This window comes from Rousettus aegyptiacus, unplaced genomic scaffold, assembly GCF_014176215.1.
Source record: "Rousettus aegyptiacus isolate mRouAeg1 unplaced genomic scaffold, mRouAeg1.p scaffold_m13_p_4, whole genome shotgun sequence".
Lineage (NCBI taxonomy): Eukaryota > Metazoa > Chordata > Mammalia > Chiroptera > Pteropodidae > Rousettus > Rousettus aegyptiacus.
This window is the reverse complement of record NW_023416307.1, coordinates 61,654,518-61,682,166: the sequence shown is the minus strand read 5'-3', so window position 1 is coordinate 61,682,166 and position 27,649 is coordinate 61,654,518. Positions and strand designations below refer to the sequence as shown.

Genomic DNA, 27,649 nt, shown 5'->3' with positions numbered 1-27,649 from the left:
TCAGCTTTTTCTGTCTGTCTTATTTTGCTTAGCATGATTATCTCGAGGTCCATCCACGTCGTTGTAAATGGCAGTATTTCATCTCTTCTTATGGCTGAGTAATATTCCATTGCATATGTGTACCATATTTTCTTTAACCAAATTCTATTGTAGGACACTTCAGTTGCTTTCATGTCCTGGCCACCATGAATAAAGCTGCTATGGACATCAGGGTGAATATATACCCTTGTGGATAAATGTTTTCAGGTTTTTGGGGTAAATACCCAGAAGAGGGATTGCTGGGTCATATGATAAACCAATTCTTAGTTTTCTGAAGAACCGCCATACTGTTTTCCAGAGTGGCTGTACCAATTTACATTCCCACTAGCAGTGTATAAGTGTTCCTTTTCCCTACAACCTCTCCAACCGTTATTACTTGTCCTGTTAATGATAGTCCTTTTAACAGGTGTGAGCTGGTATCTCACTGTGGTTTTGATTTGCATTTCCCTAATAGCTAGTGAGTTGAACATCTTTTCATATGTCTATTAGCTGAAGGTAACACACTGCTTGACTTCAAATTATACTACAAAGCAACAATAATCAAAACAGCATGGTGTTGGCAGAAAAACAGACACACAGATCAATGGAGCAGAACTGAAAGTCGAAAAGTTAACCCCTGTATTTATGGGCAAATAATTTTTGACAAAGAAGTCAAACACACAATGGAGAAAGAAAAACCTCTTCAGTAAGTGGTGCTGAAAACTGGAAAGCCACATGCAAAAGAATGATACTAGACTGCTGTCACCATACACCAAAATTAACTCAAAATAGATCAAGGACCTAAATATAAGAACTCATGCAGTAAATTGAATAGAAGAAAACATAGGTACTAAACTCATGTACCTTGGATTTAGAGAGGATTTTATGAATTTGACCTCAAGGCAAGGGAAGTAAAAGCAAAAATAAATGAATGGGACTATGTCAAACCAAAAAGCTTCTGCACAGCAAAAGAAACCAACAACAAGGCAAAGAGGCAACCATCCAAATGAGACACAATATTTACAAACAACACCTCTAATAAGGGCCTATATAAAGAACTCATACAGCTCAACAATAAAAAACAAACAATCCAATTAAAAAATGGCAGAGGACCTGAACAGACATTTCTCCCAAGTATAGAGAGCTCTTTTTAATTTACAAAACATGCTTTTAGTGTCTTTTAATTAAAAATAGCACTAAAAAAAATCATTCTTTGAATAGATCAAAACGAGGCACAAGAATTTCCCACCAGGATGGAAGTTTCTGAATGAAATCTGACTGGCAACTGAATAAATTAATGGCTGCAGTTCTCAGCCCCTACTATCTTGTCCTGCCAGACAACTGTTCCCCAGGGCCGGGGTAAAGTGGTTTGGCAACTCCTGACAGATGGACAGCTGACTGAAAGGATCCTGCCCCCCTCCCTATTCTCTGTGCAGCTGTTTGCTGGTCTCGGATACAACGTGCTGTCTCCCCGTAGAGCAGGGGAAAGAATTGTGCAACTGAGAAAAAAGCTCTCAGCGGGAGAGAGGCAGGCGGGTTTGACAGACACGGGAGAGGGCTGGCTTTTTGGACGACTCTTAGCAACGGCCCTGGTTTGACCCTCCTCAGCCAGGAGAAAATCAAATCAGTGTACTACACTTCCAAGCGCCAGGCAGCATCAGCAGCTGAACGTCAAAGCAGCCTTTATCTCTGCCTGTTAATTACCTGATCTTTCCCAGCTCAAGGTTCCTGCCTTTACAAAGTGCTACCAGAAGGGGAAGAAAGGACCACCCAACCCCCTTGTTGCCTGGGGCTTCAGCCTCGATTGTGAGTCCTTGTACATCATCTCGTCTCATTGATAGGCGGGACGGAGAGGCGGGATCCAGCCCCCCCTGGACCGGCAGGGGCTTTATTCTAGAGTCACTGACGCGTGGCTGCGCTCTTCTTTCCCGTTTGTAGGTGAAACCCCAGTGGCTTCATTGGCTCCTTGATTTAAACCACGCCCGGCTTTCTGTCCGCTTTGCTGCTGCTGGGCCAGGCGGCCCAGCTACATCCCAGCCCCGTGCGCGGGGAGCCAGAGCTGCTATTGTGTGGATGCCGCGCGTGTCCTCTCTTCTCTTGCAGAGATGGCTAACAGGGGCCCGAGCTACGGCTTAAGCCGTGAGGTACAGGAGAAGATCGAGCAGAAGTATGACGCGGACCTGGAGAACAAGCTGGTGGACTGGATCATCTTGCAGTGCGCCGAGGATATTGAGCACCCGCCCCCTGGCAGGGCCCATTTTCAGCAATGGTTAATGGACGGGACGGTAAGGATGGCGAGATCATGGTGGCTGGGCGGTTGGTAAGGAAACCCTTCAGGGCCTTCTCCTTCCGCTAAGGTTGCTGGAGGAGCTGCTGCTCTCAGGCTGTGTGTCTCCCAGGGAGGGAATGGAAATGCCCGTATTCGTTGGAAAATCTGGGCTCCCTGCACAATTCCCTAGCTAGCTAAGAGGATTCTCTACCCATCACAAATTGAGCTTCCTTGTAAGTCGTTGGCAAATCCGAAGCCTTTATGGTCTTTCTAGTGAGAACAGAGATAATTATTTCCTTGAGATCTCTCCAGCCTTTTGGTGCATAAGCTCATCTGGGACTATTCCTTCCCCAAGGGAATGGGTTGGTAACATAGTAAAACAAAGGAGGGGGTAGGGGAGACTAATCACCTTCATCACCAGAGCCGTGCTGCCTGGGCTGTTCACTGTTGGTCTAGTGAATGGAGGGGTTCTCAGGAAACTGAAGGGAATCCTTATTTGATAACTGCTTTTCTGACCCAGCGCTGCTGCGTGTTTGGGGAATCCTGACTGCAGGCCATGCTGATTCAAACAAGCCCATCTTTTTTCCTGCAGACTGTGATCAACTGTTGTTACATAACTGCTATCCCCAGCTTCTCTCTGGTTGCCCAGGACTTGTGTTATAGGCATCTGGGAGAACCCAGTTCAGTTCTTGCACACATCATTAGCACATATGGGATGAGTTGTTGAAGCCCGATTCAGATTTGCCTTTTGATAGAAGAAATAATATTAGACTCTAGCATCTGACCTCTCCCAGCTCATTCCTGCATTGGAAATCTGGAATCATGTCCTTGTCCCTGCACATCATTCCCTATCTGCAAACGATTCTTTCCCTCACCCATAAAAAGGGAGGAAGGAACAAGGAGGGAAGGGGATCCCCGTATTACTGGACTCACTGCAGTTGCAGCAACCCTAGGAATGGGGTTGCCTAGGTCTTCAGGATTCTGTATCAGAGCCTGGCCACCCAGCCCACAGCCTATGCTTTTCTGGGGCCCAAGAATTGCCTGTGCCCAAATTGTTACCAGGGCCCTGCAGGGTGGGGCAAGGATTCACTTTGCATTAATGGCAGGCAAATGTAAAAGGAAACACTGACTGAGTCTCCCCCCTTTCCTCCTTTAGGTCTTGTGCAAGCTAATAAACAGTTTATATCCACCTGGACAAGAGCCAATTGCCAAGATCTCAGAGTCCAAGATGGCTTTTAAGCAGATGGAGCAAATCTCCCAGTTCCTGAAAGCTGCAGAGATCTATGGCGTTAGGACCACTGATATTTTTCAGACAGTAGATTTATGGGAAGGTAAACAGCCCTGTGTCTTTGGGATTGTTCTCCCCTCCCCCTCCCTTTTCCCCTCCCTTTGTGAAACCAGCTCACAGAGTTCTTCCTTGTGCTTGCTTGTGTGTGTGTGTGTTGAGGGGAGGGGGGACGGGGAGTATACCAGCTGTCACCTGGGGGCGCTGTTAGCCTCCCCTTTATGATGCTGCATTGAAAAGGGTATCCATCCTCCTCTGAGGGAACACACACTCCAAGACACAGCAGGGACCTCAGCAAACTAAGGAGTAAACAGATAAACAAGCCTCTGTAAAGAGGAAGGTAAAGTGGTTACGGGGAAGCCTTTTATTTCTGCTACCTTTCCTACAATGCACTCTTTCTGAACAAAGATAGCTACTGGAAGACAGTCAGGGGATGAGTGTTTCTGACTCACCAGTGGCGGGGATCATAGACAAAGATGCCTGGTGCAATTTGGTCATTCCATCTGAGAAATATGTCCACCCAACCCTTTATTAAACTATTATCTGGGAGCTTGGTGACTCTACCTTCCAGATATGTAGTCTCTCAGAGCAGCAATCCCCAACCTTTTTGGTACCAGAACCGGTGCTCCTATGAGAATCTAATGTCTGATGATCTGAGGTGGAGCTGAGGAGGTGATGCTAGCGCTGGGAAGTGGCTGCAAATGATGAAGCTTCGCTTGCTAGCCTTGCCGCTCACCTCCTACTGTGCGGCCTGGTTCCTAACAGACCACAGACGGTATTGGTCCATAGCCGGGGGGTTGGGGACCTCTGTCTTAGAGAGTGTGACAGATGATTTTTTTCTTCCACATTTGTGAGTCGACTTGATTAAGAAATCTTAATAGGCATGAAAATCAAATCACATTTTTGGACATATTTAATAATCTACCATGACTGGGAGAAATGATGCGGAGACACTGCCAGAGAATTTGCGACCTACAGTCATAGTGCTTAGTGTCCCCCTGAACCCAAATGTAGGTGCATATCCATGTGACTGTTCACACTAGGGCCGTCTGGGCACAGGGGATACGGACCACTCCAAGCAGGGTTGCTGGGTTCACCGTGCTCTCTCATGCTTTTGTCACTGGCTGTCATCAGTGGCCTAACCAATGGGATACCCCAGGGCAGTGGCCCAAATGGTTCTGTTGACACAATGGGGTAACTTTTCTGTGATCAATAGACAATGGTATTTTAAGGGACATTCAGATGCCGGTTGAAACAGATTTCTAGCAGAGGACCATTCTATTAAACACTTTATAAAGAAACAATTGCCTCTTTAAACTTCACACCCTCTCTGTGTCAGGCAGAGAGCCAGCATTTCCTGTTTCTTTCACTACCAGATAAGTAGTTAAAGTACTAAGATGCCAATCAGTTTTCCTCATGTTGGGCATTACATAGAAACTCAAGTATCCACACCTTTAGGCCAGGCCATTAACTTCATGGACGCTTGTCTCCAAATCCCAAACACAGTCAAGACTTGCTCCTATCTTTTTAGATCAAAACTATGATTGTCTCCAGCTAACAAAGATAGCTACTGCTTATTGATATTTTCTTATGTACTAGCCAGAGTTCAAGTGCTTTACTACATAATGCCAATCAATTCTCCAACAATTCTATGAAGTAAGCGTTATTAATTTGCCCATGTCATAGATGAAAAAACTAGAGCTTGCTCATGATTATCTGAGTATATCATATGGCTGGTTAGTAATTAGCACAGCCAGGACTCAAATCCAGACTCTCTGATGCTGATGAATAAGGCCTTCCTAGTCGGCTACGCCATGCTTTGGCCGGGAGGCTGTTGTCTTCACCTATACTATGAATGTGTTATGAGTCATCTGGTGACTGATGAGGATGAAGAGGAGGAGGATGAGTCAGGGCTGTGTGGGACAGAGAGCTAGAGCCTCTGCACTAACTAGGGGTTTTGTGTGAATGGAAAGGGCCCCATGAGTCCCTCCAAGTATGGGAGGATGAAGAAACTGGGAGGTGTGTGGGAGGTGTAGATACTTATGGTGCTTTCCTGTCTTTTCATTACTGAGAATGCTTTGCTCGCCTTTCTCCTTTTTCCAAAGCCCACTCAGACAAACTTTACACCCAGGAGGTCCTGACAGTGAGTGGGGAGGGCTGTTAGGAGCAGATGGAGGTCTATACCATCTTCCCAGTCCTGTGCGTTAGATACCTCTTAGGGAAGAGGGCGGTTGAGAGGCATGAGTGTGACTAGCCTGAAGTAAGGTAGTGGACAGGTGGACCCCAGGGCAGGATAATGCTCCTAGAAAAAGGAAACAAGGAAGACATGGAGAGGTCTCATTCCCTGGGCAGAAGGATGAGGATTTAAAGAAAATAAGGAAGGAAACTCACTCCATGAGTGCTATGGCTGATCAGCTATAAGTAGGTTATGCAATTGGACAGGAATACCTGGGCATAGGAAAGCAGATGCTTAGGGGTGTCCAAAGAGTCTCTAGAGGCCCCAGGGCCTGCCGGTCCCCTCCGTGGGAGATCTACTGAGAAATGAGGGTCAGGGAGATTTTAAGCTTTGGAGGGGACACTTGACATTCCCCAAGATCACTGTCTGAAGCTCAAGCCTGAGCAAGAGGTAGGAAAGTGGGTTGCTTTGAGCAGAGAAAGGGGGAGGGGCAGTGGCCTTGAGCAAGCCCAGAGGTGACACCCAGGGTCTAATGTGAGTGAGGTAGGGTCCTTTTTTTTTGCAAGAGCTATTTCACTCATGAGTTTGGGAATGAGTATGCTAGAATTGGAGGGACGCTTCAAGGCGGGGTTGGAGTGTGTCTGTGGGCATATGAGAGTGAACGTGTTTGTATATGCAGCTATTGGACTAGCCATTTGCTTACCTAAATGCCACATTCTCCCTACTATTCTATACCCTGACTGTGTGGTTTTTGGTTTACTCACATTCATTCCTGATTCTATGCAAATAGCTGTGGTGGCTGTGGCTGCTGTGGGTACCGCCCTTCTCGCCTGAGTACTTCTCTTCCTCCTCTGCCGGCATTTTATGCTGTACAGCTCTCAGTCCCCATCTCCGTGCTTGGCATCTTTCCAAGTAGAGCTCTGCTTGCCCCCGGCTGCCCAGTGATTCCATGCTGCTCTTATGTCGCAGACCCATAAAGCTGCAGGAACCCAGGCTTGCCAAATGCCTTCTCATTTAGGTTTTAGTTATTTAGATAGGCAGAGTCCCCAGATGTTCTCACTATCCTGAAACCTCTTTTAGACGCAGTGTGAAATGTTTGGAATGGATTTGGGGGCGAGCAGAATGTAAGCTTCAGGGCTTTAAAAAGGAATCCAAGGCTGAATGGTCCAGAAAACAACCCAAGCACCAGGATATTATAGACGAGGCTACTGAAGTGCCCCTGGGAGGAAGCTGGGGTGACCAGTTCCATTTAGTGACAGGAAAGAAATCAGAGCCACTTAGAGCAGTAGGAGGGGATTGGGCATGTCTTTCTCATGGATAAGTAAGCTGAATGCCTGGCAGGTGACTTACAGATATGCCACGGGGGCCTGCAAAGAACAGGAGTCACAGCTGCCTGTGACTCAGAGGAGTGCGAACTAGGGGTTAGACTTCAGCATCTATTCTTTGGAGGGAAGAGGGGGAAGGAGAGAAAGGGAGGAGCAAAAAAAGAAGGGGTGTGTGTGTGTAAGTGAGAGAACACGTGAGAGCTAGCGAGTGCAGACTCGAAGAACGCTTATACTGGAAGGTAGTCTGATGCAGACTATTGAGTCAGACACAAGACTGCATGGCTCGTATCATTGCTCCACCACTTAGTAACTTTTCTAAATTCTGGTTTCCTCAGCTATAAAATAGGAATAATAAGATCTATTTCACAGGGATGACATGGGGAATAAATGAGATAATGCATTAGAAGTGCTTAGCATAGTGCCTGGCAATAATATAGGGTATGATAAATGCTGGCAGTGTCAAAACTACCATTGTCATTGGCCTGTCCGTTTTCAAGACTAATGGAAAACGAGAGCACAGGCACAAGGCTGGAAAGGCACACATTCTATGTTGAAACAAAGGACTTCATTCATGGCTTCACACGGAAGCTGGTAAGGCTGCCTAGATGACCTTTGCTCTCTCTGACGTCTTCGGTGTCTTCACCACATCTGCCATTCCTCAGTACAGACAGACCAGCTTTAGGGGCTATTGACTTTTATCCACCTCATGAACCTTACCCTCTTAACGTCTTCCCCCTTAATATATTGCTTCGCCAATTCTGGACCCAGAAGATCTTGGTACAGTGGAAAGAGCATGCGTTTTAGAACCAGGCAGATGGGTTGAAACTGTTTTTTAGCAACACCTGCATTGTGTGACCTTGCCTGAGCTGCTTAGCTTCTCAGAGCTTCAATTTTCCTCCTATAAACACGTCTAGTGCTTCCCTCTAACGGTTCTCGTAAGGATTAAATGTGTAAAACGCCTAGCTCAGTGCATGGCTAAGAGACACCTAATAAATGCTAGCTTCCTTCCCCTACTGTAAATCCATCAGCGACTAACCTTTTGGGTTCCTTTGCATGACTATGTGGCAAGTGTTAGACATGTAACATTCTAGGACGTCAAAGCAGGCAAGTCTCAAAGATCTATCAAATCTGATTGCTCTTCTTAGTAATCTGGCTGACCAGGATCCTGGACAAATGGTTTTGCCATGGCTTCCTGTTTCTGCTCCGTGATGACTGGGAGTTATGGAGGAGGTCTGGTTTTACATCGTAGTGGAATGCCTGGAAGGTCCAAATATATTCTCTGTGGAGGTGTCACTGTATGTGTCATTCCTCAACAGCAGAGGAGAAGAGAGTTCACCTAATTTGAGAGGTATTTTGAGATATTGTGAGGTCCCCGTAGTGACTTGAGACATTACAGATGCGTCCTCCTTGAAACTTCTTTTTTTGTCAGAACAGCCTTCACGGCATTTATTCCAAGTGCTGCTTACAATTGTGTTTGGATAGCTTTTCCTCCAGCAGTGGTTCTCAAACTCCAGTGTGCAGCAGAATCACTTGGTAGGATTCCTGGGCCCCAGCCCCAGAGTTTCTGAGGTATTACATGTGGGTAGCACCTAGGAATCTGCATTTTCTACCATTTCACAGATGCTGCTGCTCCTGCTATTCTGGGAACCCCGCTTTGAAAACCACTGCCCTAGTGAAACAAAAATTCATAGAACCCACAGGGCAAGGCCAGCCTACCCTCTGACATTTCTTCCTTGACTATAGCAATATTTCCTCTACATTGAATGAAAAATTGGGGGCTGTACCTAAATCATTAATTAGGGAAATGAGAAACGGGTCCTTCGTCCACTGATTGCTTTCTCTATAAGTCCCAGAAAGATGGGGAAAAGCCAGTATTCCAAGAGTAACAAGGATGAGTCAAAAGTGATAAAATATGGAAGTAGCTCTGAATCAAAGAGTTTTGACTATAAGACTGATTTTTTAATATTGAAAGTAGAGTGACTTTACTGACTTTGCCCACTCGTATGACTTATCTCTAGCCTTTTTTCTTTCTCTTTATTGTTCTATTATTTTTTTCTTTTCAAAGACATATACAATATCATGAAAGGGTAAGAAAAAATTAAGAGGACAGAATTCTTGTTCAAGTATCTCTATGATAATAATGCTCAGTCTTTATGGACATTAAGAATCCCTGGGTTGGGCCGGGGGTCCTTACAGTGTAGAATCCTTGCCCCCAATCCCCAGAGATTATCATTCGGTAGTTTGGAGTGTAAGACCACACTTGGGGAAACATTGCTTTGTGACAACCGTGCCACTGTCTTTTTTTACAGCTTCAAGTTCTAACATTAGCTTCCTCCCTTGGTAGGGGGCTAGAAGATTCCAGGTAGCCTGATTAAAATTCCAAGCTTTTAGTGTACATTTGGCCTCTCTGCTTTCATGCGTCACTACCCTTCTTGTGGTCAGTGGTCTCGTTTTTAGATCACCACCGGAACTCAATCTTGTTTCTATGCTCCAGCATCTAAAAATTCCCAGCACCTAGATGGTGCTTCTTTGGGGACTGTTTTTTTTTCTTCTTCTTCTTCTTCTTCTTCCTTTTTTTCTTTTTTCTTGAAATAATAGCCTTGAGCAGTGGTTTTCAAGCGGTCTTGCCAAAGTATCTATGGGTCGCTTTCAAGGGAACAAAGAGATTCAAAGCTGCCAGGCCTCTGAGCTGGCTCCCAACTAGGGACAGAGCTCTTCTAAAAATTGATTTTTCTATTTGACTTTGTGGAAGTTATCTCTGAAAGAAAGAGTTATCGATTAACAAATATTACTTAGTGCTTGCAACATGCTAGACATTGCGATTTTTTTTTTTTAATTGAAAACCAAAGAACTGGGGCAGTGCTTGCTTATCCAATCTGACTTCATTAGAATCGACTCAGGAGATTGTCTCAGAATATGAATTTTTAAGATTCTCAGGTAATTCCCAGTCACCGGATGAAACCCATGTTTCTCAAACTTGCCTGATGGCATGAATCACCCGGGGAGTTAATTAAAAATATAAACTCCCAGGTCCCACCTCAGGCCTGTCAAATAAGTTTCCCCGGGGGGAATGACCTCAAATTTCACATTTTTAAAGAGATCCCCTTATGCCATCCTCTAAATCATCAAAGAAGCTTGGGGAACCCTACCCTGAAGCAGGCTTTGCACTAAGCAGATGGTACGCTTAGTGGTGCCATAAGCAGTTGCTTCCTACCTGACACACTTTACAGATCTTCCTTAATCACACTGGTCCTTCAGACATTTAAATTTTTGACCCCCAGTCACAGGAATCAGCCTCCACTAACAGCCCCCATCGATTCAACAGCACTTGATCTGGGCTTCTGCACTGGCAAGAGAAGTGAGGCCACAAGGAGGCCCTCTTCCCATTTTGTCAGACTGAGAGTACTGCAGTTCTTCACAGGAATGTCAGAAAACAAACCCGATGCGACAAGAAAACAAGCTAGACATGAACTGGTTACAGAGACAGATTTCTCTTCATTACATTATTTAGAATCTTGACGATAATCGATTTTATCTGCACACTGATGGGGAAGTCAAGGCACCAACTGCTTTTTCTTGCTTTAATCTCACGCATCTTCCCAGTGCATTCCTTTTGGCCTGGCGCCGACACGGCCGCTGCCAACCTTCATTTTACCTGGTCACTGAGGAACCTGTCTTCCCAGCCAGCCTGCAGTGGGGACCAATGAGAGACGGCAGGGTGGCCTAGTGGACTCTTTGTGGTCTCTGCACTCAGACACGTGAGCTAAGGCCAAACCCTGGTTTACTTGTTGGGTGGCTCTGGCATGTTAATTAACCTCACTGAATTAGTTTTCCTATCCACACATTGGGAGAAAGTATATCAATTTCATGGAGTCAGTGTCACATTTAATAAAGTGTCTGGCCTATAATTTATATCAAATCTTTCTTAAGGAAAACTCTTCTAAATTTTTTGCTTTCTAACGCTGCCTCCTTCCCCAGATTCTTCAACCCCAATCATGCAACCAGTTACTTTTCTGCTCTCTGAGATGAAGATGGGGTAGTATTTATAGTTTTAGGTTTCTGAATATCTATCTTACTTTTGGTCTCAGCTTAGTTCCTTCATTCCTTTCTGGATTCACGTAGTATATACATTCTCCAGCTACTTGTGAGGGAGGCTGGGTCTGTGGTTAACAAAGCTTGCTTCCGCACCCATGTCTCCAGGGTGATGTCTGTGGTTGCGTTACTGGGTGTCAGGCTCCACACTTCCCCAGAACCTGGACATTTCAGACCTGCCCTTTCCAACCACCAGAAACAGATTTCCAGTGTGCAGTTTGTACAAAGTGGAGATAAATGGTATACCCCGACCTTCCTAAGCCTCCTTGTGCTTAATCACTTCTCTAGGTTCTCTTTAATGGCTCACTACTTAAGAGCAAACCCTCTCCCTATCTCTTCCCAGAGTGATCCTTCAGAATATCATCAGGACAGTTCTATTTTAAAAAAGGATCCAAGCATCCTGTTATACTGTGAAAATTACAGAAATGTTTTTCGTCCCAAAGAGAAGAATCATTCTAATAACCACCTCTGTTTCTTCTGTCTTAATTCTCAATATCGTTCATGCCCTCCTTCTATTTGCTGCCTCAATTCTCCATCCTCCACCACCCCAGCTCTCCCTTGAGTCTGGGGACTCCCCAACGAGAGCATTTCATCCTTGTATCCATTAACCAATCCCACAGGGCCTCAGGATCCAGGAAATGGCCCCGATGGTTAATGGGATGGAGAGTGGTGAGGGAAGAAGGATCTGCCGTCTCTCTCTCATCTTTGAATAAATGGACATTCTAAAATGAACTTCCTCTGTGTGCTTTAATTGCTTATTTTATTGTAATTATACTCCATTTTCACTTTCCATCTGCCTTTTTCCTATAATTTTGTATTGCCCAGTGACTGACCTACAGTAGCCAGGCTGGAGAGACCACAGATGGTTCACTCAGTCTAAAAAGAGCTGTTTAATATTTGCCCTTAACTTTCCCAGCACCCCACCAAGCTGAATTTTGCTCTTTTCTAACCCCGTGCCTTTTGCTTCTGCAGTCCACACTTATGCCTTGCATGGACCTTCGATTTGGTTCAAAATTGCAGGCTAACCACTTGGTAGCATCTTTCCCAGTCTTGGACATGTCAGTCAGTTGAAAGAGAGGAAAGGAGAAAGAATGGAGGAGCAGGCTGACTCGTAGGGTCCAGTTACCTTCTCTGTGGATTGCAGGCCACTGGGCTATTAGATAACAGTGTTCCAATGGTACGAGGGGGCAATGCCACACATCTTCTCCTTCTTTCCCTTTCCCTTTCCCTTTCCCTTCCTCTTCCTCTTCCTTTCTCTTCCTCTTCCTCTTTCTCTTCCTCTTTTTCTTTCATTATTCCCCTCCCTTCCGCTCTCCCATCCTCCCTCCCTCCTTCCCTCCATCCATCTCTCTCTCTCTCTCACACACACAAGCCAGTTATTCACTGTCTTCTTTTAGCTCTTTTCAAGCAGCACAAAATAAAGGGCCTGTCATTTGTGTCACCTTGAGTGCTTTCTGTGCTGATTTGCTTTTCTTCACTTGTCAGGCTTCCAACCCGAATAGCCAAGTGAATATTCCATTTGGTTCATGTGGGGGATTTTAGATCCTTTTAACCACATAAAGTAAAAGAGAGAAGCCACCTGGGGTTTGGCACAGTTAATCCACTCAACCACTTCTTTCCAGTTTTCTCTTTCCTGTCCTGAGGAAAAATTCTCTCTGCAGTCCGCCATGCCAGCCTACCTATAGGACTTACCTTACCACAGCCTACAGAAGCCACCGGGGTCGGGGCTACTGCTCAGGACAGGGACCTACCTATGTCAGAGCTGCTTAGTGTTTGGAATGTTTTATTCATACACAGCAACTCTGAAAATGGAGTAGAAACTGGGCATCACTGGTATGTACCATATAGAGAAGAATGGAGCCAGGTGAATTTTTGTTTCTTTCTGAGAAGTTTGGCTATGGTTGTCCTTGGACCATTTTGAGAAATAATTGATATTCCTGTCCCCTGAATGTGATCACCTGCAGCCTCCTATCAGAAACTTCTTCCTGGAGGTCCAGCCCCATCCTCCTAGATTCCTTGACCCTGATACATGCTTGGCTTTAATGTCTTCATTGGTTTCCAGGAAAAGACATGGCAGCTGTGCAGAGAACCCTGATGGCTCTTGGCAGCGTTGCAGTCACCAAGGATGATGGCTGCTACCGGGGAGAACCATCCTGGTTTCACAGGTAGAAATCCCTTCTCAGCCCTCTGGAGCAGAGGATAATTTTTAACAAGAGGGAGCATCTGAAGCCTTGTAGCTCCCCAGAGGTTATTTCAACAGAAGCCCCTAGGAGCAAGAACTCCCAGCCCCACGACTGAGTCCTCAAGAGCAAGGAGAGACTGATACTGATGTTCAGGCCAACATCCCACACAGAGCAGAAATGGCCAGGCCTTTCTTATAGATACTGGATCCTCCAGCCCTGCCCACGTTCTGTTTCTCTGGAGACTGGGCAGCACAGAATGGCTTTTTCAGATGTGGCTTGATGTCTGAACTTAGTTTATAGCCCTGAATCAATCTGTCTATCTATCTATCTATCTATCTATCTATCTATCTATCTATCTATCTATCTACTATTTACTTAAAAAAGGGATGATATGTCCCAGTTGCCTGGGACCATAGTTAATGCCTGTTGTCACAGTATTTTTATTAATAGCACTTACTTTTACTCTCAGAAGCAGCCCGGTTTGGATAATAAATTATATGGTCATGTCAGTAAAAGGCCTTTTCCTAAGGAAGTTTGTTTTATTGTTGTTTTTTTCAGGGGTGGGGTTAGCAAGGGGTTTTAAACTTAACCCAATAATTCAGTGGGAGATTAAGAGAAAATGACATGTTTACCAGATAATTGACTCTTCATTTCTCTAGTCTCTTTTTCTTCTTCCTGACGATTATAAAAAAGTACCAGTTTGTGTCATTTTAAAGGGACCCGAAAACCTCTTAGACATTGGCCAGTTGAAAGCCTGGTTTTAGTTACAGCTTTATTAATGACCTACCAAAATTATTTACAATCTGACTCTTTACTGAAGTTTGCTGACCTCTGGTCTAGAGCAAGAAATTTCCTTTCCTTAACTCCTAGGTCCCTCAGCTCTAAAATGGAACATTAATTCTTGGCCCTATACAGGGAAGGGCAGGGAAGGGCAGAATACATTATTGACATGCTTTGCAAGAAGGGCTGATTTTAATTTTTACAAGGGTTTGAAATAACTGTAAGAGAGAGGGTAATGGGAAAGCTGTCTGAGAGTAAAGTTCCCAGAGAGGTAGCTACTGATTGTTGCTGGAAATTCTGGAAAACCATCTGGGCTTCTAAGGAGTATCATGGTAGGGCTTGCTTGTGGTAAGGCCATAGTTCATCAGATGACCATAGCTCATCGTAGGACCATAGCTCAGAATCGTAGTTCATGGCAGGACTATAGCCTAGTATAGGACCTGCTCTGCTATCTGGTGACTCCCAGTAGAGTCTGTCTAACTGCATATTGTGGGAAAGATTTGAAAACTGTCAGAATGACATTATTCCATCTCACTCCCTCTGCCCAGGAAAGCCCAGCAGAATCGGAGAGGATTTTCAGAGGAGCAGCTTCGCCAGGGACAGAATGTGATCGGCCTGCAGATGGGCAGCAACAAGGGCGCTTCCCAGGCGGGCATGACTGGGTACGGGATGCCCAGGCAGATCATGTAGGACGCCGCACCCCACCTGCAGTAGAGAGGACAAACGTTCCACACCACGGTCTCTATGACAAAGAAATAGTTAGTCACCTTCTGACCTTCTCTTTCTCAAAGCCTCTTGTCCCTGGTTTTTGCAAGTGCTGCGGTTCTGCTGAGAATCCACGTTGCCTCTGCTGCCACCTTCTGTTCGTTTAGAACTATGCAAAGACTCCGCTTCCTCTTCCTCAGCACCCTTCTTTGCCCTAAAGTCTCTGTTTGATTATTTATTTATTTATTGGCCAAAAATGTCCCTCTTCAACTTATAGAACGCACAGAATAAACAAATTAGTCTTGTGTCGTAAAGTGTAACGTTCATTCTTTGTCTTAGGGGCTTTGCAGGCAGGGCTGATTTCTCTTTCATTCAAGTGGCCAGCAAGATGGAATGAAGCGGTAGCTGTAGCTGAGGAAATATTGGTTAGCTTTGAGGAAGCCCTTACAAGGCTGTAATGTTTATCTCTGCAACTGCAATAGAAAGTTTAGAAATTGTTTTGTCCACTCTGAGAGCCTAATACCACTAGTTCAAGAATAAGCACTTACCTTGTGCTTATTATGCTAGACTCGTAGGGAACAAAAGCATGAGCAAGCCAAAGCCTCAATTCTTAAGGAGTTCTCTATAGATGCCTGGAAGTCGCTGGTGGATGAGTGGTTTTATCTAATGGATGGGTGAAGGAATAAATGGTTTTCACTTCTCTAGCAATAATCTTCTCCTTTCAGGACAGACCCTGGATCTGATGCTGACATTTATACAGTATTTTCATCAGGTAGGAGTTAAAAGCAATACAGATTGTTCTTTTATAGTCATTTATAGTGTCTAAATCGCTAACACTCTTGGTTATTGCCAAAAACTAAGATCTAGCTAAGATTGGATAGGTTTTAAAGATTTTCTCATCCATAGAAAAATTAAGAAAGGAAATAAGCTTGGGACCACTAATTCATATTATTCTTTCCCACCAGTTGAAACAGCAACAAAAAGATTTATTCAGTATGTCAAGAAATTAGGCATTTTATCTGTATAATGAATCATTAATTAAGAAAAGGTAAAAATAAATGGAGCTATAGATAATGTTATACTCCAAATGTTTAGGTGTTGGTTTTTCAGACTGTGTTTTAGGCTTCCACAGAGATTTCTATGGGATCCCCATGGGGCAGGGGGAGGGGGTGGGGGTGGGGGAGGGAGTGTTGCTGAGGAGGTAGAATCCTGGATCCCCAGTCCTGCTTCATCCAGGTCAATGCTGAACTTACCTATTTATATATTAGGATATAGAAGAACATTTTGGAAGGCTTTTAATATTGAAACAACAAAAAAAGTTACACTAAAGGAAATTAGCCTCTGAGTTACTGACCTAATATATCCTTTAAGCCCTAGTGACCCTTTGACAACCACTGGTGAATTGTTCATTCCTGGAAAGATATCATATGAACATGGCAGCTGAATTCTTTTCTCAAAACTTACCTTGTAGTTTCCACAAAAGCAAAAGGGGGAAGGTTGATGGGTTCCAAAAAGTGAAATAGTACTAAGAAGAAACTCCTGGAGAGAGAGAAGGTGCTTAGGTCCTTGCTTGGGATTGGGAGTTGTGGGCATGAGAAATAGCATCCACTGGTTGGGGGATGCGTTTGGCAAAGAGCTTTCAGGCTAGGCCTGTTCTATTATTCCCCACGTTGCTCAGGCTCCACCATTGCTATGCCAAAGACAACAAGTAGAAGAAAAACAGCAAAATCAGCATAGAGCAGGAAAGAAGCAGCCTGCTAAATCTAAGGCAGTGCTAGAGCCCCACTGGAGTGAGGAGCAGGTAATAACAGAGGCAGACTTGCCAGCACCTGGGCATTTATTTCTGAATCCTAGCATGTCCCAACCACCTCTTCGAGCTCCTACCCCTTCACTGCCATTAGGTGACTACAGCCTGCAGACAAGACTGATCAAGATTAAGTTAGGAGGTAACAGAGAATGAGATAGCCCAGTTGTAATTCCAAAGACTATCTGCCTCAATGTATTTCCAGCACCCCAAACTCATTGGAAACAATCCAAGCTATAGCTTGTAAAATTTTCCCCTTTCCCAACTTTGCATTTGCCATTAAGGTAGCAGATAACCTCACAGAGTTCATAGGCAGCATTTGGAAAACCCTTGAGTGTGCAGTGAGTTCTGTCATCAAAAGATACTTGGACTTCCTTTACCAGATAAAGCAAAATTCATGGACGAGACAGGAGAACTATTTGAAATTAGTCTAATATACTAAAAACAATAAGAGAAAATATTAAAAACAATGCTATAATCCATTATGGAGAGGAAAATAAAACAAAATGAAGATTGACAGAAGAATGGCTAAAAAAATTAAATTGGAATATCAAGGTAAAGCACTCTGTAAAAAAGATAGGCACAAATAGATGGTAAATGAAAAAAATATATCAAATGACATGGTCAAAAATCATATAATTGGAATCTCAGAAGAAAAATAAAAATATACAGGGAAAAAAATGAAGAAATAATTTTTAAAATTTCCAGAATTAAAAAAAGGACCTAATAGCACAGTTTTAAAAGACTTAAAAGGTACCAAAAAATAAATGATGAGAGCCTTCAGTGGGAAACATTGTAGTGAAATGTATTACCACTAAAAATAAATAAGAAACTCTCAAAGATTTTAGAGTAAAAGTGCATTACATAGAAGGAAAAAGAATTAGGTTAACATTGGAATTCTCAACAGAAACCTTGGATGCGTAAAGTTATCTTCTCAAGGCGTTGAGGAAAAAAAATTGAACACATGATTTTCTCTATAGCTAATGAGTTTTTTAAGCCCAAGAGTGAAGAAAAAATATTAAAAGGATCCTTTTTGAAAACACAGTTGGATTAAATATTCCAGTAAGAAAAATATATCACCAGAAAAATGTTATTTAATATAGGAAATGAAGATAAGTGAGTTAGAAAATTTCATTCTCATTTAAATAAATAAGAATAAGGACTAAAAAAAAGAGATAAAAATTATATCTATAATAATTCAAAACTAAAATTTTAGACAATACCAATATGATGTGTATGGCATAAGGGTTGAGAAGCATAGAGAAAAGGGATAGGTGAGAATGTCCGAAGGAATATGTCTTGTTTGAGAAAATATAGAGCTATTGATAAGTTTAAGACGTTGTTAGGAAAAAAACACTCACTTCACGAGGCTATTTAACATTGATTCCAGAAACCAATGAGAATAAGAAAGGAAAACCATAGACTAATTTTACTTGGGAATATAGATATGAAAAATTTTAAAGTAAAACCTAACCAACTCCAACAATGTATTTTAAACACCTGATAGAATGATCAATTTTCTCTGTTCAAGATAATTTATTTTTTAACTGATGGGCTCTCTGGGGACCCACTTTTTAAAGAGATAGCCTGGAGGAAAACTTGAATATGTGTTCCATTCCTCCATTCCTTATCTTTTCCTCTTCTAAAGTCATATAGAGATCACCTAGTCTATGCCTCGCATTTTATTTAAAATAATATTGAAGATCAAAGGTGATATGACATCTAACATCATTTAGTAAATTAATTTTCTAATTTAAATCTATGTTTAAACTTGGGTTTAAATCCATGTTTTTGGCTTCCAGAGCAGTGTTCATTCCTTTTTATTACTCGGACTTTCTGCTAATTCTCTCTGAGTAACTCGTCCTAAGCATTATTAACTTGCAATGTCCTAATATAGTAGTCAACTTACTTTTTTAATTAATTAATTAATTAGTTAGTTAGTTAATTAATTAATTTCAAACTGTCCTTGTAATCAGTGAAAGCCATCTTTGTCCTGAAAGCACAAAAATGACTAGAAAATCATCCCTGTCAATCAATTAGTCAACAAAAGTTTTTTGAGTCCTTTATTTATTTAAGGAATTATATTATGAACTAGGACATACAAAGAAATATGGACTTGGCTCTTAATTAAATGAATTTGTAGTCTAGTTGAGCAAACAGAATATAACATACAGTTAGTTCCTTGTATCATTAGTTGCTTATTTAAGCTTAAAGGCCAAATGAGAGCAGTACTCACTAGGACATTCTGAAGAGTTCTCTGGCCTGGGAAGTTCAGGGAATGTTTGCTAGAGGTAAGTGGTCTCAGGAATCTCCGCTTTGTGCCATCATAGGAATGTATTGACTACTTTTCCCAACCTGCCTGTCACCAGTAGAATTTACACAATGAGGAAGGAGCTTGGGTTTCAAAACAAATTCTTCCTGGGTGGACTTGAGCAAGGGCCATCTGATGTGAAAATACATATGGCTCCCTTCCTAGGGGTCTCATTCTGTCTTAGACCTCTAGGAGGTGGACGTAAAGGTCAGGATCTTAAAGAAAGTCTTTTAAAACTGTGCCATTAGGTCCTTTTTTGTTTTCAAGCTACTTTCGAAAAGACCAAATTCAGTCGGCTTAGTTAGAGCTTGCCTTGATGTCAAAGGTATAAAACATTCTGTGGTGGTAGTTGCAGTTTTACCACAGAATCAAGACACCTGCCCCTCAGCTTCATGCATCTGTTGCCTCACCCAGGAGTCAAGATTAAGGCTCCTGTAGATCACAGGAACAAAAAGATTTGCTAACAACTAGTGACATCTGTATGCATGCTATCTGTGGGGTTGTACCAGACTGCAGTGTGAATGCAAGTCCCATTTTTGGTTCTTTGATATGTCAAAGGCAGAAAAATGATTTAAGAAAATGTCTGACTCCAGTCAGACTAGGCCAGAGTTCTTTACTTTTCATGTCATCCCTCCCACCAATAACTGTGACTAAAGCTGGATCTTATGTCAGTGGAAACACAAAGCTCACTTTTTATAACGTCTTGTTTTTTTTATTTCCTGTCATGTTGCCATTTTAGTTATTACAGAGAGCTTTAGTGACATCATAGATAGTGCTGTCGTTGATAGTAACTGTAATTGCCATGGCCTTAAATTAGCAAAACCACTCATTTCACTAGTCGTTGAAACTGAAATAATCTTGTTGACTATAAATTGGTCACTGTAAAGCACAAAGTAACTGTAAAGCACAAAGATAAAATTTTAAATTATGGTAACATTATTGGCAGAAAAAAGCATATCATTCTTGCAAGTTGTTTTGTGTGGTTAGTTCCTTTAGACATTTTGAAGGCTAAATTTCCCCGTATAAAGAGCCATGTTCAGCTTTTTGAATGATGTAGATTCAAGGACATCTTTCACGTGGCCTTGGTAATGCCCTCTTATTGTGTCGTTAAAGAATAACCTTAAGGCTACTATATCTTCGAGATAAAATTCACTGCTCACAAGCATTGTTAAAAAATCTCTTCAAGTGGTAGGTGCCAATCCTTGATAGTTACTTTATCCCTTTTCGCTCCATAAAATAATATAATGGTTTGACTGGATCCTGAATACAGTTAAGTCTAATTTGTTTTTTTTAAAGAGCAACGATTTTCCTCTCTTAAATTATAGACCTATCTAGCATGCTGTATGTCCTTTCTAATGACAAGCAGTGATGACGAAGGGAGAATAAATTGCATCGTCACTATGCAAACCCTGTGTCTCCTCAGGGACACCACTGTGCCATTAAAACCACTGGTTAGCGGGCCAACTGAGCAGTATTCTTCTAGGTTTCTGGTGCTTAGTTTTACTCCATGTGATATTGACATGCTATACATTGTAGAAATGGAAATTTTCACATCAAAACAATTCTTTGCCATCCTAAGCACCCAAAAAACAATAGAAAAATAATTGAATATTTTATAACATTAATACTTTCTGCAATAAGTGAGTAAGTTAAAATTGCCTTGTACTATAAGAAGTTCTGACATAATCCATAATAGATGAGACTCTGAAGCAATGTCCCTTGGAAGCACACAGTGATTCTAGACATTGGTTTGTAGCTATTTTATTATTTTGCTGCTGTTTTATTAATAATGAGACCTTAATGTTTAGCATGCTTAATTTATTGACAGTCACTCTAACTTCAAGGTATTTGTGTGTTGGGCCAGCATGATAATTTTTCCTTTATATTTTAAAATATATTTGTCTCCTTTGATAAAACTTTGTAAAATATTCAAACCATTCAGTCAACAAGAAAGACCCTTTTAATCCCATTGTTCAGTATAATGACTACCCACAGTTTAGTGATGGTAGAATATTAAAAAGCCTATATAATCAGCATAATATTTTTCAAAAGTCTATATTTCTATTATCCCTTAGCGGTAAACTAGTTTCTCTCTGCTACAATCTGTCTACTGCTAAAGCTTCATAGAAAAGAAAAGGACAAGTACCTTTTCACAGGAGGATGTGACTCATGGGAATGTCCCAACAAGATAGGAAAATGAAGCTGGTCCTTTCTACATAGAAAGCTCCTCTACCTGAAAAAGAATGAATAATTTTTCATTGGCAATCAATCGAATAAATGTATTACGTTTCATTTAATTAATCCTTTATTATTGAATTTTAGAATGTTTCTAAATTTCGCTACTAAAATTAATTCTATAAAACATCCTTATAGATATATCTTTAGAATGATTTCCTTAGGATAAGTTCCTAGAAGCTAAATATCCATTTTTGATTAACATTCTCAAATTACCATTCACACTACCAGTTTACACTCTCACTTGCAAAGTTTAAATGTGGCCGTTTCTCTACACTCTCAGAAGCAATATCACTTTAAAGGTATATGTGTGAATATTTTGAAAGATACCATCTGCATACTAGGATGTTGGTGGAACTTGGTGTTTTTTTCTGGAAAGGAAGCTGCAAAGGAATTTTATGATTGCTGGGTCCTTGCCCCAAATCTCAGCATTTTTCGTCTTTTCCAAGATCACATTAAATCCATGTTATGAATCTCCAAAAGACACAGTGTTGGTGGAAAAAGGGTCAACTGGTAAAAAAAAAAAAAAAAAAATTGCAAAATAGAGGACCAAAGCAATTATTGTTTCCAGAATTCAACTTGAATGTCTTAGAGAACTGAAGCAAAATATGGTTAATTGATTTGCCACTCGACTAAATCAAAGATCTGATGTGGCTATGAGCCTATTATATATTCTCAAAATAAATGTCAACTTTTATGGCCCTGAGCAAAAAATGTAAAGCTATTTTGAAAAGCCAGGATAAATCTCACTATGGTTCAAATGAGTTTAGAATGAATATTGCCCTACTGACCTTTATTTTAATGAAACATATTGAATGGCCTTCTATCAGATAAAGTTTAATGATCCATTCCGGTTCCACATTCTTGGATCGATAATTCTTTGGGAGAACATTGAATCAGTCTTAAAATAGGGTGAGCTTGGCTCACATAGATTGCAAAATGAGAAACTCTGCCTTAGAAGAAATCTTGCTTCAGAACAATTGAAGGGAAAATAATGAACTAAGAGAATTTTACTCAAAAGATATTTATTGAGCACCTACTAAGTATCAGACACTCTATATAATCCATCTCCTTTAATGTTTATTACAATCCTGCAAGGTCAGTATTTAAATAGTTTTCCAGAAAAGGAAAGTGAAGATCAGAGAGGTCAAAGAATTGCCCAAACTCTCACAGTTGGTAAGAAGGGGAACTGGAATTTGAACACTGAACATTGATTCCAGAGTTTTATGAATTCCATTATACAACACTGGCTTCTACATCCTAGAAAGTGTTAGGCTCTGGGGGACAAATAGAAGAAGATGTGATCCTTGCACTTGACTGGCACGTAATCTTTTCCCAGTAGAAACTCGCAGGGAAGGGATGTCTATAATTCAGGAAAGTACAGATGTGTATGATTTTAAATACCGCTCAAAGATGTGTTTAATTGCTCCCTGAGTTCAGAGCACCCTTGTATACATAGGTAACCAATATTTAAGGTATTTTGCTTTACACATGATTCTCTATCAGAGTTATTTCTGCAAAGCTGTATCAGTGTTGTGTAAATCTTTCTTTTTGTTTGGAATCTTTTTTTATTAGTCCCGGATTTTGCATAAAGTTAAATGAGGTATTCTTCTTGGGCACGAAATTTAATTTCGTGAAGCAAAGTAATCTGTAATACTCCCCTTTGTGGTAAAAAGAATGAGGATGGAGAAACTAGGTCTTTGGCAATGTTGTTTTCATTAATTTATAGTAATTAGTAGATGTCATTAATTAATATTTAATTACTACATTAGCCAAGATATATTGAGCAAGGCACCATGCTATCCTCAGGGTTTTTTTAAGGAACAGACTCCCTCAGCTGATATGGATTTATCATAAGGGAAGTCAGAAATCAAAGCCCCTACCTGTGCAGTCCTGCCTTGTGGTTCTGGATTACTATGGAGAGCAATGGTCCTCACAGTTTGAAACCAGCCCAGCAGACAGATTCCATCCTTCACTGGTTTGCTAAAACACTAAGTCACTTTATCAGTGAGGCTGAAGAGCCTGAATCTTGACAAAGGGAATTTGGCAGTTGTGGGTAACTGTTAGTTGGCACTATCAAGGACTTCCGGTGACATTCAACTTGTGAAACAAGTGTAAAAATACCATTTAAGATAAAACTCTTTCCAGTCCATCGGAGCAAATTGATGCACTGAATGATCACTTCGCAGAGACATCCACTCATATGCCCTTTATGCTTGACGAGAAAATGAGAGGATGACAGCAAACACCCTCAATAGGTCGGATGCACTCAGCCTGTTGGAGAAAGGCAATAAAATTCTGCTGGAGACCCTTGCATCCTGACACTAGGCCTGTGAACATTCCCAGCCACAGTTTCGAGTGAGAGCAATAACAATGTGACAGCCAGGAAATGTCCAGGCAAATAGACACCCATCTCACATACCCTAGGGAAGCCTGAATCAAACAGAGGTGTCAGGGGAAATGAATTAAAATTAATTTAGTAGTTAATGCTCCAGAAATCACACAGACATTGTACGTGTTATCTGGAATAAAACCTTAACCTACTGTTGGTTTATAATTGAAAAAAAAAAAAAAAGGAAAGTAAAAAAAGACCACTGTTCCAGCACTATATAACTTCCTCAAATAGGGGAGGGGATGTTGGAGAGCCAAACCACCCTTAATAGAAAGGGCATAATTCGGTTCTGAAATACGGCTCTCTTCTGGGGCGAGGGGTTTGGGAGGGTATGATTTTTGTGTTACCACATCACTAATGTTTTTATCTAGATTTTAACTGTGCTCCCAATCACCTAACCTTTGACAGAAATGACCAGAACATATACTGAGGCATTTCTCATTTTCCATTTGTAAATTACATCAAAGCCACTGGAGACTCTAATTAGGAATGAGTTATGATAATGAACAAATAGTTGAATGATATTTATTTCAGATTCCAGAATATGCACATAGCCTCCAGGGAAGTTGGTATGACAAAGCACTAAACTATAAAGAAGCTCAGAGTGAGAAACTCATGAAGTTAATTGCAGAGCAGGGCAATACTGGACTCTGCCAAGAAGTGAGATGCTCTCTGGGCTAATTTAAGACATGATATACACACTTAACATTACTTAATAGCTTCTGTCCCTTTGTTTTATCCCCCTCTTGTTTTTATTTTTTCTTTTTCTCTATGCTTCCTTGTGCCAAGTTCATTTAATTTATCTGTTTTGTTTCATTCTTTCTATCATAATTGCTGTCATTTTTCATTATTCTATTCTTTCAGTCTGATTCATCTGATTTTTAAACCTGGTTTTAAAAAATTATTTCTTTGTAATCTAGTGACCTTTGCATAATTTCCAAAGTCAATACTTTTTAGTACAGCAGATTCATTCCTTCATCAGACATTGAGATGATTCAGCTCCTACAGTGAGCCAGATGCTTTGCAAGCTTAGTATGTTGGTAGCTTTGTGTGAGGGTGCTGCTTACCAGCTTGGGCCCATCTGGGCCCTCTGGGGTTTCTTGGTTAGGGATGTGCTGTTTACCCAAGTGCCTCTTAGCTCAACCACGTGTTTATATTGAATTAAGCAGTCTTTTTACTGGGCTCTTAAGAAGGGAAAAGAGATCTTTTTAATGTGCTCATTGAACTAGAAAGAAAAGAGGCATAAACTATCACACCCTTATACTCCCATTTTCTGGTCTAATGCGGGACAGTCTCCTCTGACCATTGGACCCTTGGTATTGATGTAGCTGAGCATGACGATGTATTACTGGCTCCTCCCGAATCTGACTCAGCCATACTGCACCATCCTTTCCCTTCCTCACCATAGATGGAAAGGGAGTCAGAAGAGTATGGTCAGGTATCGGGACAACATGTAGATAATATGATTAGAATGCCACCTGCAGCTGCCTCAGAGTATAACTAGGCTCTAGAATTTTTGTAGTGCTGTCTGTGGGAAGCAAGTTTAACCTGTTGAAAGAGACAATCTTTTAATGGTCTCTCCCACTCCTACAGACCTTTCATTGTGTTATGGGCTTAATTATGTCCCTCCCCCACCCCTGCCCCAAAAGATATATTGAAGTCCTAACTCCCACTACCTCAGAATATGACCTTATTTAGGAATAGGGTCATTGTAGATGTAATCGGTTAAGATAAAGTCATACCAGAGTAGGGTGGGTCCTTCATCAATTTGCCTGGTGTCTTCATAAGAAGAGAAGAGACCCAGAAACACATGCGTGGAGAATTCTATGTGACAAATGGAGGCAGAGACTGACGCACAGTAATCGAAAGCCAAGGAGGGCCAACAAGCACAGCTACCACCAGAAGCTAAGAAGAGGCAAGGAAAAATTTTGCTCTATGTATTTCAGACATGGCCTTGCTGACACCTTAATTTTGGACTTCTAACCTCCAGAACTGTGACACAATAAATTTCTGTTATTTTAAACCCCACCGTTTGTGGTACTCTGTCACGGCACCTCCCAGAAATGGATGCACTATGTATACCAAAAATGTGATGTCCTGACTGCTGTCTCTCTTGGTCATTTTTCTGTGTATGTTTTCAGGGAGCAATCTGAAGGATGAGTTAATATCTTAGTCAACAGGCAGGCTTGCTTATTGCTTGCAATAAAAATGGCAAATTCCCCAAGCTCCATGTTCCTCAGCTATGAAGTAAACCTGCTGCGTTTATCTGAACCACACTGTGTCACCCTCATGGAGGAGGAAAATCAGTTTAAACAGGTTATTATAATAGTCCAGATCTAGAGGTTCTCTAAGATGCCCACCTATTATTTCTTTTCTTTGTTTTTAAGATCTGTGTGATGTGCTGCAAAGGATTAGGATTATGCGCTCTGTGAGTCAGCAGGGAAAGAGAAGCCAGGAGCACTGTCATGTCATTTTATCACAGGACACTGAAGGTGATAGTGTTAAATGGCTGGCTGGCTTCCCAGGCTCCTGGGCCACCTTGTGATTCTTCAGAATTCTCTCCCCCTCTGCACAGAGCCCAGTGATGAGTGGTGATCAGATGGCAACTTTGCACATGATCATTTATCATAATAGAGAGAAGTGGGTCCTAGAAGCAGAAATAAAGTTTATCAGTTATGGGAGAGCTGGCATCTCCTCTAGTTAGACATAGATGGAAGTGTCACATCTGCTGCTAAGTACTTTCTATGCCAGGGGGTTAGATCCTTGCTCAGGTTAAGTGGATGTCTTGGCCTCATCTCCAAGCCTTCAGATACACTGGGCTCTACTTTGGGTCAGAAGGTTGAAATATTTAGAATGTTTCCTTATGTTGAATTGACTTATTGGGTCAGTTATGTGCCCCCCAAAATCACTGATGTAGTCGATGGAGAGGTACTTCTTCTCTGATCCAGGTCACTGCACACTATCTAGTTGGCTGGCCAGCAGGCGGACACCTGTCCCATTTCCCTCAGCATAGGGGGCTTTGTTCCTGCAAAAAGAATAAAAAGCTCTTCACTGTCTTTCAAGTTGTTTATGATGGGAAGCACCGACCTACATCTGGCCACTGTGACTGCCTTTGGTTGTATATTCTGGAATTAAAGGGCCCTGTACCGGAACCTTTATGCACATGAAAGCAACAAGGAAGCAGATGCATGTTGTTCACCAAGATTTTATCTTGTACCTCAGCTTTCTCTGCTACTGCCTTTCAAAACCTGTAGCCTATCTAGAGTATTTGACTTCTGGAAATGATAATTCCTTATCCACCCTTCCAATATTTTATTTAAGAATTCTATAATGTAAATGCATATACTATATAATGGTAGATTCTACCATTAACATTTGTTATACTTGCTTTGTCATATATCTATCTGTGTAGAGTGGGTCATTTTTTAACACTTCTTTCTATATGATTAAAACATTTTCAATAATAATCATGAAATAAAACGACTAATATTAATGGCCAGAAAAACACAGTGAAAAAATTATACAAATTTTGTATGTATAATTATATTAGTAAAACTAAAATTAACAAAATAAATATTGCATAAACAATATTATATATAAAATATCACATCTTACAGTTCATGTTCTATGTACTTCTTAACTTCTACATATTATGTATTAAAAGATAAGTAACAAAAATGTGCTCATTTGAAGCTTATATATGTCTATTTAAAATTAAAACTCAGTTGTAATGACAGCAATTGTTTAAAAATCTATACTAGTCAAAGATTTTTTTTTTTTTGTAGAACAATACTTTATCACTGAATTATTTAGAATTGCTGGCAAATGGTTGGCTTTATAATTGTTTTTAAATTCTGCACATATAGTGCATCCTCTTATGGTTTTCTGCCCCTCCCCATTCTTGATGGTGTCCAAGAAAAATGGAATTGGAGGCTAGTGTAGGGTTGCAAATATAGATTTTATTCAATAATATTGCAATATGGGAAGGAGACTTCATAATAGAACCTAGCTTAATCCAAAATATAGTAGACAATTGTTGCTTTATGGACATTGAGCAGAGTGAGAGGGCCAATG

The 27,649-nt window shown here is 41.4% G+C and overlaps 1 protein-coding gene across 2 annotated transcripts; it reads left to right on the top strand.

Moving 5' to 3' along the window:
* The first annotated feature begins 1,602 nt into the window (after positions 1-1,602).
* Positions 1,603-15,142, top strand: TAGLN3 (transgelin 3). Of its 2 annotated transcripts, none has more exons than XM_016150721.2 (5): positions 1,603-1,824; positions 2,122-2,303; positions 3,444-3,618; positions 13,228-13,330; positions 14,677-15,142. In XM_016150721.2, exons 2-5 carry the CDS (start codon positions 2,124-2,126, stop codon positions 14,816-14,818), a joined length of 600 nt encoding a protein of 199 aa, XP_016006207.1. In that variant the 5' UTR covers positions 1,603-1,824; positions 2,122-2,123; the 3' UTR covers positions 14,819-15,142. The 2 variants fall into 2 exon arrangements, with proteins under 2 accessions (XP_016006207.1, XP_016006206.1); XM_016150720.2 differs by having other exon boundaries at positions 1,623-1,824; positions 1,957-2,303; positions 14,677-15,140.
* The last annotated feature ends 12,507 nt before the right edge of the window (positions 15,143-27,649 follow it).

Coding starts and splice junctions, on each gene's coding strand:
- TAGLN3 (XM_016150721.2), top strand. CDS start 2,124: ATGGCTAACAGGGGCCCGAGCTACGGCTTAAGCCGTGAGGTACAGGAG. Junction 2,304..3,443: donor AATGGTTAATGGACGGGACG/GTAAGGATGGCG, acceptor TTCCTCCTTTAG/GTCTTGTGCAAGCTAATAAA. Junction 3,619..13,227: donor GACAGTAGATTTATGGGAAG/GTAAACAGCCCT, acceptor ATTGGTTTCCAG/GAAAAGACATGGCAGCTGTG.